This window comes from Tiliqua scincoides, chromosome 1 (genome assembly GCF_035046505.1).
Source record: "Tiliqua scincoides isolate rTilSci1 chromosome 1, rTilSci1.hap2, whole genome shotgun sequence".
NCBI lineage: Eukaryota > Metazoa > Chordata > Lepidosauria > Squamata > Scincidae > Tiliqua > Tiliqua scincoides.
Window position 1 is genome coordinate 161,615,006 of NC_089821.1, and position 14,785 is coordinate 161,629,790.

At 44.3% G+C, this 14,785-nt stretch overlaps 1 protein-coding gene across 2 annotated transcripts in view; it reads left to right on the forward strand.

Moving 5' to 3' along the window:
- The first annotated feature begins 513 nt into the window (after nt 1-513).
- Nucleotides 514-14,785, forward strand: part of KIDINS220 (kinase D interacting substrate 220) — a 77,706-nt gene continuing 63,434 nt past the window's right edge. For both annotated transcript variants that reach the window (XM_066612214.1, XM_066612222.1), the window contains exons 1-3: nt 514-656; nt 10,238-10,376; nt 10,989-11,087. In XM_066612214.1, coding sequence (XP_066468311.1) covers nt 10,269-10,376; nt 10,989-11,087 — 207 coding nt within the window. In that variant the 5' untranslated portion in view covers nt 514-656; nt 10,238-10,268. The remainder of the gene's footprint in view (nt 657-10,237; nt 10,377-10,988; nt 11,088-14,785) is intronic.

Genomic DNA, 14,785 nt, shown 5'->3' on the forward strand with positions numbered 1-14,785 from the left:
CCCACACACACTGTGGTGCTAGTAGGGAGCAAAACTGGGCCCAGGGGAACACCCACTGGGTGGGGCTGAGTTGGAATAGGAGCCCAGGTCTACCCAGCAGTGGGTCTGTGCAGAAGCCCTGGCCTACCCACCCAACCGGTGGCCACGAAGCCATCAGCTCAAATGGGAGCCCAGGTCAACTCAACAGTGCAGGTGGGAGCCCAGGTCTGCCCACCAAGCAAACAACCACAGAGCCCAGGTCTACCCGGCTGGTACACCTGAGCTCCACGGCCAGGCGCGAGCCCAGCTCTCCCCCTGAGCAGACCTTGACCACAGAGGCCACCAGAGCCCAGGTCTACCCGCCTGGTTGACCTGGGCTCTGGAGTGGAGGGAGCCCTCCCAACACAGGCACTGGCTGCGTTCGTCCCTCAGGCGCCTGCTGCAGCGGGAGCCGCTGATTGTTCACGTGACAGCCGGGCGGGGCGGGGCGGAGCCGGGCGGGGGGAGCGAGCTAGCGGCCGGGCGGGCGGCCAAGGCAAGATGGCCGCTGCTGGGCGTGTTGGCTGCTGCGGCTGGGAGCGCTGAAGGCAAGGACGCCCGGCCAGCGGCGCTGACACGCGCTCTCCGCCCCGCCACGTCTCTCCTCCAGAGGTCCTTGTCGCCCTCAGGGGCTGCCGGTAAGGGCGAGGGGGGCGAGCAGGGAAGGGGTCGGGGGAGCTGCCAGACAAAGGGAGGCGGGGAGTGGAGGGGACCAAGCGCCCTCTGCAGCCTGTCTCTTCCCTGGGGTCGCTTCGGGTTGGTCAGGGGAGGGGCCCCCCAGTCCTCTTCTCTGGCTGGGAACCCCTTGTGGCTTCAGCCTTTCCTCTCCCCCCAGCCTTTATGGCAGGGGGTGTTGCCTGCTGTCAGTCCTGCTCTTTCCCTCCATTCCTGGAGTGCTTTTGGGTGCCTGACGGGCTCTTTAATTAGGGTGACCAGACAGAAAGGGGGACAGACAGGCAGCCTCCCTGTACCTTTAACCCTGGTCTAAAAGAGCTAATGTGGGCAGGTGCAGCTTTTTGAACCCTTCCATGTTGAGCAGCTCCTCCCCGAATCTCTCTTCCATACATTGGCTAAAGGCATAGATTGTCTCTCCCCCTTTGTGTCTGGTCACCCTACTCCTATACCTTCAGATTTCCTATACCTTCTCTATTTTTCCTTAGGAACTACTTTAGGAAAAATCATAGTATGAGGGGGGAGAAGAATAGGGAGCTCCTTCAGTTTAGTCTCATCCTCATTCCCCTTACCCCCTTGAAGAGCATCCACATACTTACACCTTCCAGTGTGCTCCTACATGTGCCCACAGTGCCTATACCTTTAGCCATCCTATAGAAGTGGGAATGTTGGCAGGTGCTGCTTTTTAAACCCTTCCATGTTGAGCTGCTCCTCCCCAAATTTCCTCTTCCATACAGTGACTAAAGGCATAGGCACTCTGTCCCCCTTTGCATCTGGTCTCCCTACTCATAGATCTTCAATATTTCCAAGTCCTCCATGTTTCCTTAGGAAAAATCAGCATAGTAGTGGGAGGGGGGGAAGAGAACAGAGAACTCCCTCAAATTAGTCTCATCCTCATTTCCCCCACCCCAGTTAAGCCATTTCTGCCTAACTTTGCATATACTCAACAGGGACCAAACATGTACACCTGTGGGCTGGGCAGAAATGAATTAAGAGCATCCAGTTACTTATTTCTTCCAGCACACTGCTACATGCACCCAAAGTGCCTATACTTTTCAATCTTTTTTGCCTCATGGCACACCACCAACAAGGTACTAAAATGGTTAAGGCACACCATCAGTTTTTGGACAAGAAAGGCACACCTTTATGTTGGTGGGGGGCTCATATCCCCAATGATCCTATTAATAAATGACCCTCCACCAAACTCCCGCGGCATACATGGAGACCATTTGCAGCACACCAGTGTGCCATAGCGCAGTGGTTGAAAATGGCTGGCCTATACCTGTAACCCTAGTATACAAGAGGAAATGTTGGCAGATGCTACTTTTTAAACCCTTCCTTGTTGAGCTGCACCTGCCAACATTCCCGCTTCTATACGATGGTTAAAAGTATAGGCACCCTGTCATCCTAATGTTTAATCCCATGATTGGCTATTTGTACTCATAGTTCAGTCGTATGCATTCTTACCCAGAAATGAATTCTGTGGAGGCTTTACTCTTGAGGTATGCTTAGGGTTGCAGCCATAGGGCCCAATCTTATCCAGTATTCCAACACTAGTGCAGCCACAGTGCAGCCCCAAGGTAAGGGAACACATGTTCCCATACCTTAAGGAGGCCTCTGTGACTGCAGCCCCACCATAAGATGCAGTGCATGCCCTATTAACACAGCTGCACTGGCACTGGAAAATTGGATAGGATTGGGCCCTTAATCATTGTGGAGTTGTATTTGCCATAGTAGTAAGAAATTCTGGAAGGTTAGGCCAGTGTTGTGCTGCAGTCCTATCTATATATGTTTTTCTGGGAATAATCCCCACTGAATACAATAGGACTTACTTTTGGGTAGACATGCATAGAGTTGCACTGTTACTGTTAGTCTGTTACCCAGTTTATGATGTCTTAAAAACTAACAGTTCTGTTGTGGCATAAGACCCCAATAAGCTCTAGAAATCTTATGCCCCAATAAACACCTTTTGGCTTTAAGAGGCTAAAAAACTTTTATATTGGCAAGTGGAATTCCTTTCCTTATGGGAAAAGCAAGTGGGATGGTTAAGCTATTATGAGAGAATGCAGTTCTTACTATGTCTGCTGGTTTCAGTGCAACCTGAGGGACATTTTGACACTTGTATTAAAGAAAATGCTCCCTGAATATAGTTAGCTGCTGAATGTCTTCTAAGGAACCATCTGTTCATTGTCAAAAACACTCTAAGAGGTGAAATAAGGTTGATTTTAACCTTTATCTGTTATCAGCAATGTGGTAGGTGCTGAGATTATGGTGCATTTGCTATTTAAAAGTGCAGTCCTATTGCATGGGGGGGGGTCTTGTCTGTTCCATGGGGCTTACTGCCTCATAATTCCATGGAACTGCAGTAAAAGTAAAGTGAATTAACAGAGAACAGGTTGGAAGCCTTCTAGGAATCTTTGGGGGAAATGGCTGCTATTAGTGCTTCATAAGGTTCCATTCAGAATGTTACAGTTCTTTTTTAAAAAAGCAATCAAGATGCAGGGGTTTACCTTTGAAATTTGGAAAAATTTGAATTCCTACCTGCACCATGTAGTTTGAAGGCATTGCATCTAATAGTAATCGTTGCCATATTCTGTTAAGCATGTGTTGTCTGAAGTGTGTTACATTATTCTTGTGGCTGGACATTGGTTTTGACCTGTTATAGGTGTGGCCTGTAGTATTTAAGAAGCTTATTTTTTGATGTTTTACTTAAAGCTAGCTATGTTCTTCCAAGGTGAAAAAAAACAACAGTATTCTTTAAAAAGTGTTTTCATTGTCAGGTCATTATGAATCACCTAATGGTGTTTAGCTACATGATGTTAGTTTCTTCACATTTACTACTTTGCAAACATAATTGGTATGCTAGTTGTGTAATAAGAAATAATTCTTATACATTTTGTGGTGTTCTTAATAATGGCCCATGGTGTGTACATCAGTTCTGATTCTAGCATTACAGGCTAGGGAGTGATAGTATATTTGTCCTGACGTTCTTTCTTGATCAGGAAGGGGCTGTGATTCAATGTGATTCAATTCCCTTTCTTGTATATACAAATTCCCAGATTCAGTTCCTGGTGTTTCCAGTTGAAGGATCTTTGGAAGCAGTCTTGGAAAAGACTTGGGAAAGATGCTGCCACTCAGGATATGATCCAGCCCTTTGTAGATGGTCAAACAGTGTTGAAATGAGCATCCAGAGATTTCATTCACTAGCCAAACTTTTAATTCCTGAGCATTTATTGGAACTTGACCATAGGGACTTTCACACATACCAATGCGTATTACTGTGTGTTGCCTTCTTTGAATGGAGTTGATTTCTAAGGTTATGCGTGCTCGCTTAGAAGTTATGTTCCACTAAAACCACTTGCTTCTGAGTGCATTTCGCTTATTTCTGTATTGAATGTTTACCTCCCTTTTCTGCAACACTAGAACAAAAACAGATAAGATCAGGTTGCAGGAAAGACGTGCAGATAGATGGTAGAGAGAACCATTAAGTATATGGCTGAAGCAGGGCAGAGGTTCAAGTAGGTTTCAGTGAGGCTAGTTGGATATGTTATTACACTGTGAACATGCAGAATATATGTTAAGGCATTCATATTCAGGCTATCATCTGAGGCACACTTATTCAGCTGTAAGCCTGCTGAATAGAGGTACGTCTGATTGTGCTCAGTCAGCAGTGTTTAAAACCAAGGGCATCTTTCTGAACTGCTGCTTGTGTTTGAGACTGGAAGACACAGTGTTATGCTCGTTTCAGTACCAGCTGGGGAGAGAAGGGTGCAAAAGATGTTGCTAAAGCACTAGTGCTTGGCTCTAAGGCCTGTAGCCTATGGATCTGACAAGGTTTCATCTTTCCCCCACATTGTTTAACACAGGGGTGCTCAATAGGTGGATCGCGATCTACCGGTAGATCGCGAGGCAAAATGAGTAGATCGCGGAGCCCTGTCTCTCCAAACTGTTAATATGTCAGTTTCGACTAGTGACGAAACTGACATATTTCGCTGACACTAAACTGACACTGAAACTGACACTTTAGCTGCTCTTCAGGCATGCAGCAACAAAACTGACGAAACTGACTAGACTCCAGCAGGGGCTCCATACATTAAAGGGGGTGTCTGTCAGACGCTTCCTTTCCCCCTGGTAGATCTCCGGGCCTTGCTGGGTTTCAAAGTAGCTCTCGAGCCAAAAAAGTGTGAGCACCCCTGGTTTAACATCTACATGGTCACATTTTGATTGAACTACTGCAGCATGCTGTAAGTGGAGCTGTCCTTGAAAAACATTTTGAAGCTATATGTTTCAGAATGCTACCACAAGATTGGTGATGGGTGGGGCTGTGTGGGGGAATATACTGCTCCCATCCTGCAGGAATTACGTTGGCTTCCCATCAATTTCGAAGGTGTTGCTTAGTTTTAAAGCTCTCTATGATTTCATCACTGGATTTTTTGAGGCAGTTATTCTCAAACTTTTTAGAGGCTGCCTGATTTATAAATGCTATAATGGTGATTGGGCAGCTGTGCTCCCCCCCCCCAAGTAGCAACTTGTTTAATCCTTGATGCATGTAGCTTAATCTGCCCTGTTAGTTTTGCAAACCACCAAAAATTGGGTCACAACACGCTGTTTGATCCTGGATCCACATTTTGAGAACTGTTGTGTTAAGGTCTACCTTCTACTCATCTATTATGATCTTTGGGGGAGGCTTTCCTCCAAGTGCCATCATTGAGGGAGGCTTGATCGGCATGTATATGGGATAGAGCAGTGTTTCTTAAACTGTGGATTGGGACTACTCGATTTACCCTGGGGGAAGGGGACGAAAGTCCTCTTCTCCTGAGCAGGAGGCAGTTGCTGCCTTTTGCGCACTGGATGTGAAAACCTCCTAATGCTGCTAAAAGCTGTTCTAAGATTTTTGAAGATGGACTTGTCAGATGAGGCTTATGAGTAAGCCTGTCTCATCAGGCAACCATGGAAAATCATGAGTTTTGTCTATGCCAAAAGCAGAAATCCTAATAATAGCACTTCCTTTAAACTCAAAGTACTGTTCCCATGACCCATTTCCCCAGCAAGTCCTTAATATGCACAATAAAGTTTATATAAAAATGATAAAATCTCCATTTACACTGTACTGTACCTAGCTAACTATTCCCACTAAATGGGGAATTATTTATTTAAGAAATTTGTATTCCCCCTTTCCACCCTGCTTAGGGGCCTCAAGGCGGCTTACAAAATATTTCAATACAATATATAAAACAATGCTAAAACAGTAATAAAAACAATTAAAACCATAAAAACAGTAAAACACAATTGGATAAGTTAAAAGATGTTTCATAAAAAGCACCAGCCACTCGGTGTCAACATTTAAAAGCTTCCCTAAATAAAAAGACTTGAGACCCTACCAAAAGGATTCTAAAGAGGGAACTGTTCTCAATTCCAGGGGGAGGAAGTTCTATAGACAAGGCATCAACACCAAGAAGGTCCACTGAAGTTTTTTGGGGGGATGGCATCATATGATTAGAACATTAGAAGTATGTAGTCTGTATGTTACTATGAAAGTGAACCCAGATGCATCTGAGTGGCAGGCCAGCCGACAGGTTTTATTAGTGTTGTCTTTCCCATGTGCTTGAACTAACCTATATTTAGTTGTGCTCTTACTTTGGAGCTTGAAGCGTAGTTCCTATTAGACTAGCATCCCTGACTGTGTCTTTGTAAGCAACTGCCTTCTCTTGTGGTTCATCCCTAAATATACTGTTGAATGTTCAAAACCTCTTGATATCCCTGTGTTCAGGGCAGAGATGGGCAAACTAAGTTTGAAAGGCATCCTGGATCCATCAACCCTTCACAATCTGTTTCCAGTGCAATCTGTCTCAGGTCACTGCTTGGGTGGGCTGGCACTTATCTCATAGTTATTGTACCACTTCTTGTAGTAAAAGTGACTTGTTTAAATCTACAATGGGAGGGAAGAACTGCTAACTAGGATTAAAGTACAGTACAGTCCATCCAGAAGATACAATGAAAAGAGCTTTGCAAATAATTCAATGTGTTTTTGCTTGCTGCTGTTTATTTTCCTAACTCCCCAAATGCGGGTGCCTGCCAGCCGACCCTACTTCCTCTCTGCCACTATCCTGGTCCTTTAGAAGTCAGCCTTGATATTTCTGTGCTGCAGAGAGAATGTAAATGCCAACCCACATTAACATGTAACAGGACATGTGTCTTGCTACACATGAAGATGGATGTCAGTGGGAGTACAGAGTTCACTCTTTTAGCAGAGTTAAAATACACAGAGCTTTAAGTGTAATCTGTAATGCCATTTCTTGGCACTTAGGCTGATCCCACAACAGAGTGGGACTTAGGGCACAATCCTAACCAACTTAACAGCACTGACCTAGCCGCAATGCAGCCCCAAGGTAAGGTAACAAACATGCCCTTGCCTTTAGGGCAAGGTAACAAACATGTCCTTGACTGCCTCCTCACTGCAGGATTCAGTGCACACTGCATTGGCACAACTATGTTAGTGCTGGAAAGTTGGTTAGGATTGCACTCTTACTTGTTTAGATGGGAAGTGCAAGAGTTAAAAAAATGCCAGTTTACCTCAAATGCTTCCTTAGCAGCTACACTTTCTGCCTCCCCCTTTGTTCACCCATACTGAATTGTCTTCGGTTGTTTCAGTGATATGCAGTTCCAAATGCTGCTTATACACACAGTAGGATGGTAGTCTTTCTAAACTCTTTCCATATGTTTCCATATCATGTCTGCACATTTGTTCTACTGCATATAACTGTTGTGTGCTCAACATTGCATTTTCATGTGATGAGTCCCTAAACAAGTCTCTCAAGATGTATTTGTCAGTGTGAATACTGTATGTGCATATACCTGTTAAAAAGAGTTGCATTTTGATCTTTACATCCTTGGTGCTGTACTGTTGCTGTGGGACCTGCATGTCCAGTCAGTTCCCATTACAGTAGCTGAAAGTTGTACTATAGATTACAGGCATGCTTGCAAAAATGGTAGATGACTGTCGCTGTGCAGTTTAGAGAGGCTTTAGGAAAGATAGTTCTGTATCGATAATGTTTGAAGATACTTTTAAAAAAGAGATATTTATAACTTTCTTAAGTTACTCTTTTTTTCTCCTTACTCTTAAATCATGAAAGTATTTAAATATTGCAATCTTTCTTAAAAACCACAAAATTCATCCATATATTATATGGCTTTCCCTTTTGCGAAATGTGTGTGTATTTTTTTTTTGATTATCTGGCCTAACAGTCTATTGAATGCAATTTTTTTCCTTCGTTACTGCAGTATTGCTTACTTTGCTGTCTCTCAGATTTAAATTGCAACTGTGGAATAAAGCAAGCACATTACAGAAAAACATCAACCAGCTCAGCAGCTAAGTTATCAAATTGTGGTTTAAAATGTGCCAAATGTATTTTAAGGCAGGCCTTACTTTTTTTCTTTTGAAAAGTACAGGTTGAGTCTGATTATTCGCCTGGGTTTCTTTCCCAGAGGTGGATGGCAAAAATCGCACTATAGCAAATCACTTTAAAAAACAAGTCCCTTTGCTCAGGTGATTTAAAAACAGCCTTCCAACCTTTGTGATGTTAAGATAGAGTCATTAAGACAACAATCCAACAATCAGTCTCGCATAGAAAGGATTATCTTTCTTTTAGGGGAAGGGGTTGCTTGGAGAGAGAATGATTGATGGATTGTCAGTTGGCTACCCTATCTCTAACTATTGTAAAGGACTGATTTCCTTTAATTTAAAGGGCCCTTCTCATCATGTTGAGATAAAAATCTCTACAACATAAGTAAAGCATTTTAAAGGGGTGCATTTTTCCCCTTCTCCAGGGATCAGCACATTCCTTCTCATTTGCAGTGGCCATTCCTGTTGAGTCAAATCAGCATATAAAAAATCTGTGTATAACAAGGTTGGACCTATATATGCATTAGAAGCAGGGTGGGAAGTGCTTCAAACTGTGCCATACAGGTCACTGCTTAGTAGTGTGAGTAAGGCGGGGGGGGTGCGACGACCAGTTTCTGCCCTAGATGCAGCCTGAACAGCAACCGAAAACAGGCTAAAAGATTTGGGTAATGTCATTGATATTTGTTAAATTATGTTGAAGTATTTGCTTTTCTGGTTGGAATAATTAGACATGTTTTCAAAGTGACAAATGAAAAACTGGGTAGCAGCTTTTAGTGAGAAGATAGCAGTGCCCAGGGCTGGTCAAGTTCTCTTGGTGCCTGAGGCACTGTGCCAAATGCTGTCCCTGTAGTTTGCCACTGATCTTCTGGTACCTCTAGCCCACCTCTCTCCTCTCCAACACACTTCTGTTCCCCCCCTTCTTTCTTTTCCAATCCAGGGGATATAAGAAGGTGAATCAGCAGATGTAACTGGAGTGGGGCACCCCCTGACAGTTTTCTGCTTGAGGCAACCACTTCAGTTGGCCTCATGGTTTGGGCCAGTCCTGGCAGTAACCTTAGTAGTCTCAGATCCTTAAGATACTTCAAGTGTATCTTCTGTTTGAGAGATGACTGTTTTAAAACATTGCATGATACCATGGCTGGAGTGATAGTGATGATAGAATTGAGAGTCTGCTCCAGGGGTGGAAATACAGTTGTAGTGTTACTTCTTTCTCAAAATTTTTATATATTCCCTGAAAAAACAGAATTGAACCCAAAGCAGATACGACATGGGATATGTTTGATTGGCTATGCCTTTTGTCTTTTTACTTTAAAGTAGCCAGGAGGATGTATTTTGATAGTGCTGGGGGTAGGAATGGGGAGAGAAGGTTTTTAAAGCTTTTCTCACCATAAAGCTTCCTTCTTTTTATTCCCCCAGTGGGTTTGTGTCTTAGCCACAACTTGTTGTATTAAGTCCCTTTGAAGGAAAGTGATTTAAAATTTTAGATTGGGATAGGGGCGCAATAAACACTGCCTCTATCAGTGTTTCTGTGCTAATTAAAATTGGAGCTTTCAGCAGCTGCTTTAAAGTCTTAAAATTAAAATTGGGAGTTTTGATCACGTCCCCATTTACATTCCTTGTATACATTACATAAATGGCAACTCGGACAACCAGCACCTCACCATTTTCTGCTGAAATTCATCTATTTTACACAAAAAAGATACTCGTTTTAAATTTAAGGTTTACTAAGGGCAAGAAAATGTAGTCAGAAGTTGATTACATTGAGCTAGAATATAAAAAATAATTTCAACATCAGGCCCATCTGTTTAATGAAGTCTTTCTTGAATCCCCACATGGTAAACCTCCATTTTTTCTCACTATGTTAGTTCATGTTTCTGTCTTTTAAGAACATAGGAACCTTGCTGGATCAGGGCAAGGAGCCCACCTAATCCAGCTTCTTATATCTCAGAGTGGCTCACCAGATGTCTCTGGGAAAGACAACAATATACTCTTCTTGTATCCTGTTGCCGCTCCCTTGAAATTATTTGTAGCAGACAGATTTTCAGCCATTGCACTGAGAGCAGCAGATTGTTGGTGTTCTCCTTAGGATGAATGCTTAGCAGTGCTCTTGGTTGACACGTTAAACTGCTTGTTTCTTGGATACAGATAACTGACATTGTAGAACATATGCTCAAAGATGGCAAGTCTCGTGCCTCAGAGTTTGGTGACATATGTGGAAGAAGAAAATGTTCCTGCTTTGAAGGCACTCCTTGAGAAATGCAAAGATGTGGATGAGAGGAACGAGGTAAGAGAAATGTCCAAGGATTTTGTTAACAGTATTTTTTTTATAACAACTCAATTAATAGCTACAGCTTGTGCAGAAAAGTGGGGTAAAACTTTGAAAAAACAATGAGATGAAGCATCTCTTTATCTTCATATTTTTTCATTAACAATTTTTGACAAAATACATTCAAAATCCATCATGGCCAGTGATAAAATTGCAGATAATACCACTTCTTCACTTTAATAACTGCATCACCATCTACTTGTATTAAATGATAAATGGATCAGATGGTCCAGTTCATTGAAATTCGTACTCTTCAGATATACATTTCCAAATTTCAGCACAAACATTAAGGTTAGATTTTAGGATTCACCTTTTTGTGTTGCATTTTTGACAGCTATGCTATTGACTCCTTAGCATTCAGATATATCTGGTGCTACATGTGTCCACACTAGACATGCTCCCACTGAAGCTTCCTGAGCCCTGCCTTCCCCAGAACAGCCATTACTTAGAAAAGAGAACCTTCAACCAGTATGTGAGCTGTGGCATGGGTGACCTGTGGAGGGAGAAAGAAAGATGATCTTAATATTGTATTGATTATGTAAAATATTTGCAATTTTCATATGATTGCAGAATGGTCAGACTCCGTTGATGCTAGCTGCTGAGCAAGGCAATTTAGAAATTGTCCAGGAATTGATAAAGAAAGGTGCCAACTGTAACTTAGAAGATGCAGTAAGTATTGAGAAGATAGTTCAGTTCCTTAATGTATCTTTCCCTCCCAATCTACACATGCTGCTGGGTATGTGGCATTGCCTTACTGCCAGTCCTTAGCCTACATTGACTCCTGTTATGCCTAGGGAGAATTGTGTTTGCAGAAGGTGGCTTGTACCTTTATACCTTCACTATCCCATTTGAAATCATTTATTAAGAATGTGGCATAAGGTTTGTGAATAGCTTCTTCAAAGAAATTTGATTGCATCAAGGCAGTAACTTTACTTTAGCTGGCATAAGAACATAAGAACAGCCCCACTGGATCAGGCCATAGGCCCATCTAGTCCAGCTTCCTGTATCTCACAGCGGCCCACCAAATGCCCCAGGGAGCACACCAGATAGCAAGAGACCTGCATCCTGGTGCCCTCCCTTGCATCTGGCATTCTGACATAACCCATTTCTAAAATCAGGAGGTTGCACATACACATCATGGCTTGTACCCCATAATGGATTTTTCCTCCAGAAACTTGTCCAATCCCCTTCTAAAGGTGTCTAGGCTAGACGCCAGCACCACATCCTGTGGCAAGGAGTTCCACAGACCGACCACACGCTGAGTAAAGAGATATTTTCTTTTGTCTGTCCTAACCCGCCCAACACTCAATTTTAGTGGACGTCCCCTGGTTCTGGTATTATGTGAGAGTGTAAAGAGCATCTCCCTATCCACTCTGTCCATCCCCTGCAAAATTTTGTATGTCTCAATCATATCCCCCCTCAAGCGTCTCTTTTCTAGGCTGAAGAGGCCCAAACGCCGTAGCCTTTCCTCATAAGGAAGGTGCCCCAGCCCCATAATCATCTTAGTCGCTCTCTTTTGCACCTTTTCCATTTCCACTATGTCTTTTTTGAGATGCGGCGACCAGAACTGGACACAATACTCCAGGTGTGGCCTTACCATAGATTTGTACAACGGCATTATAATACTAGCCGTTTTGTTCTCAATACCCTTCCTAATGATCCTAAGCATAGAATTGGCCTTCACTGCCGCCGCACATTGGGTCGACACTTTCATCGACCTGTTCACCACCACCCCAAGATCTCTCTCCTGATCTGTCACAGACAGCTCAGAACCCATCAGCCTATATCTAAAGTTTTGATTTTTTGCCCCATTGTGCATGACTTTACACTTACTGACATTGAAGCGCATCTGCCATTTTGCTGCCCATTCTGCCAGTCTGGAGAGATACTTCTGGAGCTCCTCACAATCATTTCTGGTCTTCACCACTCGGAAAAGTTTGGTGACATCTGCAAACGTAGCCACTTCACTGCTCAACCCTGTCTCCAGGTCATTTATGAAGAGGTTGAAAAGCACCGGTCCCAGGACAGATCCTTGGGGCACACCACTTTTCACCTCTCTCCATTGTGAAAATTGCCCATTGACACCCACTCTCTGCTTCCTGGCCTCCAACCAGTTCTCAATCCATGAGAGGACCTGTCCTCTAATTCCCTGACTGGAGTTTTTTCAGTAGCCTTTGGTGAGGGACCGTGTCAAACGCCTTCTGAAAGTCCAGATATATAATGTCCATGGGTTCTCCCACATCCACATGCCTGTTGACCTTTTCAAAGAATTCTAAAAGGTTTGTGAGGCAAGACTTACCCTTACAGAAGCTATGCTGACTCTCCCTCAGCAAGGCCTCTTCGTCTATGTGTTTTGAGATCCTATCTTTGATGAGGCATTCCACCATCTTACCCGGTATGGATGTTAGGCTGACCGGCCTATAGTTTCCCGGGTCCCCCCTCTTTCCCTTTTTAAAAATAGGCGTGACATTTGCTATCTTCCAATCCTCTGGCACCATGGCTGTTTTGAGGGACAAGTTGCATACCTTAGTCAAGAGATCTGCAACTTCATTCTTCAATTCCTTAATAACTCTTGGGTGGATGCCATCAGGGCCCGGTGACTTATTGATCTTTAATTTATCAATGAGGTCTGAAACATCTTCTCTTTTAACCTCTATCTGACTTAACTCCTCGGTCAGGAGGGGCCGTTCGGGCAGCGGTATGTGCCCGAGGTTTTCTGCCGTGAAGACAGATGCAAAGAACTCATTTAATTTCTCTGCCATCTCTAAGTCTCCTTTTATCTCCCCTTTCCCTCCCTCACCATCCAGAGGGTCAACCGCTTCTCTGGCGGGTTTCCTGCTTCTAATATATTTGAAGAAGCTTTTATTATTCCCCTTAATGTTGCTGGCCATGCGTTCCTCATAGTCTCGCTTGGCCTCCCATATCACCTTCTTACATTTCTTTTGCCACAGTTTATGTTCCTTTTTATTCTCCTCATTAGGGCAAGACTTCCATTTACGGAAGGAAGCTTCCTTGCCCTTCACAGCCTCTCTAGCTTGGCTGGTTAGCCATGCGGGCACCCTCCTGGATTTAGTGGAACCCTTCTTTCTTTGCGGTATACGCCTCTGCTGGGCCTCTATTACTGTTGTTTTAAGCAGCCTCCATGCACTCTGGAGAGATTGGACTCTTTTTACCCTCCCTTTCAACCTCCTTCTAACCAGCCTCCTCATTTGAGGGAAGTCCGCCCATCGGAAGTCAAGGGTTTTTGTTAGAGATTTGCCTGGTATTCTTCCCCCAACGTGCATGTCAAAACGGATTGCAGCATGATCACTGTTCCCCAATGGCTCAGTAACATTTACATCTCTAACCAGGTCCTGCGTACTGCAAAATATTAAATCCAGAGTGACCTGTCCTCTGGTGGGCTCCGTGACTAGCTGCTCTAAGCCACAGTCATTTAGCACGTCAAGAAATCCGGTTTCCTTATCGTGACCAGAACACAAATTGACCCAGCCAATATGAGGATAGTTGAAGTCCCCCATGATTACAACCCTGTCCCTCCTTGTCACCTCCCTGAACTGTTTCCTCATTTCAAGGTCCCCATCCGATTTCTGGTCTGGAGGATGATAGCACGTCCCCAGTATTACATCGCTGCACAAGCCTGGTAATTTAACCCACAGAGATTCTACGGTGGAGTTGGACCCACCTTCAATCTCTACTTTGCTGGATTCTATCCCTTCCTTAACATAAAGGGCCACCCCACCTCCAACACGCCCCTCCCTGTCCCTCCTGTAGAGTTTATAGCCCGGGATTGCGGTATCCCACTGATTCTCCACATTCCACCAGGTTTCCGTTATGCCCACTATGTCAGTGTTTTCCCTTGTCACCAGACATTCCAGTTCTCCCACCTTTGCTCGTAGACTTCGGGAATTCGCATAAAAGCATTTGTACACAGAATGCCCCAGGATGGGCTGCTTATTCGCTCCTTTGTCCCCGCATCCTCTCATTGTGCCCAACCGTCTATCACATCCCATCACCCTACCTTTCCCAATTTCTTCTCCTACTCTGCCTTTGTCTTGTTGTTCTCTAACCTCCCCATCCTCATCCCTATGGGATGAGGAGTCCCGAACCGGATGCCCCTCGGCTCCTGTCGGCCTTCCCCCAGGGATCAGTTTAAAAGCTGCTCTGCCACCTTTTTAATGTTATGTGCCAGCAGTCTGGTTCCATTCTGGTTCAAGTGGAGCCCATCCCTCTTGTACAGGCCCCGCTTGTCCCAAAACGTTCCCCAGTGCCTAACGAATCTAAACCCCTCCTCCCTACACCACCGTCTCATCCACGCATTGAGACCCCTGATCTCCGCCTGCCTAGCTGGCCCTGCGCGTGGAACAGGT